Raw genomic sequence first — 2,106 nt, 5'->3', positions numbered from 1 at the left:
CAGGCGCCCGCCACCACGCCCAGCTAATTTTTTGTATTTTTAGTAGAGAGGGGGTTTCACCGTGTTAGCCTAGATGGTCTCGGTCTCCTGACCTCATGATCCACCTGCCTCGGTCTCCCAAAGTGCTGGGATTACAGGTGTGGGCCACCGCACCTGGCCTACAGCCTACCATCTTGCCCCAGCTTCTCAGTACTGAGAAGAACCCCCTCGTGTGCCCCCCTGCACCTGCCCCAGTTTCATGTCCCTCCAGAACCCTTCTGGGAGCCTCTGCATGGAATGAGAAGAGGCATTTTAAGCCAAGGACCTGGGGGGTCGCTGTGGACACAGTACCATATTCCCTTCTCCCACTTGCCATCCCTGGCACCCAGCCTCCTTTTCACATCCAGCCCCTCAGGGACCTCTAACCTTTGAGCTCAGCTTCAGTGCCAGGCGGGCAGTCAGAAAGTAGCTCGCAGTGTGTACACTCGAGGGCCCAGGCAGCACAGAACATTCCCGGCTGGCAGCGGCACTGGGTCTTCCGTTTGCTTGTGCAGGGGGCAGTCTCCTCGAGGCCCATCACTGGTGGGGAGACGGGAGGGCTTAGGGAGGGGCCGAGCTCCAGGGGATCTAGCCCCCCGCAGGCACATCCCCACTCACCTGGGTCACAGGGGCGGCACAGCTGGCAGATGGTCAGGTAGTTCCAGTGCTCGTTGTAGGAATTTTCGGCACATGTGGCACAAACTGTGTCCCGGCTGCGGCTACATTTAGCTGAGACGTAGGTGCCTAGAACGTGAGTTCGGTAGTAGAGCTTCAGGAGACAGGGCTCCACCCTCACCTCTGCTGCCTGTGGTGTGACCCCGGCCTTTCCCTCGGTCTCTCTGGCCCCCCAGCATCCTGCCCGTGGCCCTCCGGCTCCCTCTCAGTGAGGTAAGGAAAGGGGTGGCCCAGTGGGGAGGGCCAGTTCCATCTCCTCCACCTGATGTCTAGGGTTTCCCATGCTCGTCTCCAGCAGCCAGTTTTCCTGGGGGACAGTGCCCACCTTCCCTCTGAGGCCTCAAGGGGGCTGGAGACCCCGTGACCCACTTCCGAGGCCCAGGTTCGTCCTGCCATTGCCTCTCACCTGGCGGGCAGCGGGAGCAGCAGATGCGGTGCCTGGGCTCATAGTATTCCTTTTCCTGGTCCCTGCAGGTCTGGTTCTCCGACCCGTATGGAGGCACCTTCAAAGGGAGATGGAAAAGAGGAGAGAATAATTAGTCAGGGGTCAGCTTGGGAGAGCAGAAGGAATGGAGCGAAGTCTGCCCAGATCCCTCTTCCCCACCCTCGCCCACTCCTACCAGGCCCCTTCCTCACCACCTGGGGCTGGGACGCTGCCAGGAGCCCGAGGAGGCCCAGCACCAGAGGCCCCCAGGCCAGGCCGGGGGCAGAGGTGGCCCAAGGCAGGCGCATGGCGGCCACTTGGCCAGGCGGCCAGCAGAGTGGGGGCCTGGGAGGAAGGCAGGAGGCCCGACGCCCTGGGCAGCGGTGGCGGCAGCTGCCTGAGCCCAGAGCCTGGGACGGGACTCAGGGCCGATGTGCCCCCCAGGGCCGGGAGCGGCCAGGCCGGGCCTCCAGGGCTCCCACGGCGGAGCTCAGGAAGTGGGAGTGGAGCGAACTGGCCGCGGGGCGGGGACAGGGAGCGCTGGGAGCCAGGCCGGCCTGTCGCAATCGCAGCCAAGGGAAGAGGAACAGGCTTGTCTGCCTCGACGCGGGGCGGGAGGGGCGGCCGGGAAAGCACGTGAGGGCCGCGGGGCCGGAACCGGCCTCCTCCCTTCTTCGGAAGCCCGACCAGGAGAGCGGACTGCGGACAGCCCCGGCCCAGCCGAGGGAAGGGCGGCAGGCCCGGGGTCAGCCCTTGGACAAGCCTCGCAGGGGGAGCAGAGGGAGTTTCAGAGAGCGCAGGGGACAGATGGGTGCGGGATCTGTAAAGCGAGGGGCCCAGGACGGGCGGTCATGGAGAGGGCAGGACGCAGGGACTGCAAGGCCGCAGAAGCAACTCTGAGGCCGAAGAGAACCGGCTGGCAGACGCCCGGGTTCCTCCCCTGTTGTCCTGCCCTGCTTTGGGACTTTTTCAGACAAATTACAAGGGAC

General features: G+C 64.4%; 1 protein-coding gene across 1 annotated transcript in view; it reads right to left on the bottom strand.

Moving 5' to 3' along the window:
- LTBR (lymphotoxin beta receptor) overlaps window positions 1-1,746 on the bottom strand; it is a 7,510-nt gene extending 5,764 nt beyond the window's left edge. The window contains exons 1-4 of the mRNA XM_017883286.1: window positions 1,330-1,746; window positions 1,100-1,196; window positions 637-762; window positions 403-558 (exon numbers count right to left, since the gene is read on the bottom strand). Coding sequence (XP_017738775.1) covers window positions 403-558; window positions 637-762; window positions 1,100-1,196; window positions 1,330-1,425 — 475 coding nt within the window. The 5' untranslated portion in view covers window positions 1,426-1,746. The remainder of the gene's footprint in view (window positions 1-402; window positions 559-636; window positions 763-1,099; window positions 1,197-1,329) is intronic.
- Between the last annotated feature and the right edge of the window lie 360 nt (window positions 1,747-2,106).

The sequence above is a fragment of the Rhinopithecus bieti genome, unplaced genomic scaffold (assembly GCF_001698545.2).
Source record: "Rhinopithecus bieti isolate Rb0 unplaced genomic scaffold, ASM169854v2 scaffold_13342, whole genome shotgun sequence".
Lineage (NCBI taxonomy): Eukaryota > Metazoa > Chordata > Mammalia > Primates > Cercopithecidae > Rhinopithecus > Rhinopithecus bieti.
The sequence above is the reverse complement of the archived record's forward strand: the minus strand, read 5'-3'. Positions and strand labels throughout refer to the sequence as shown.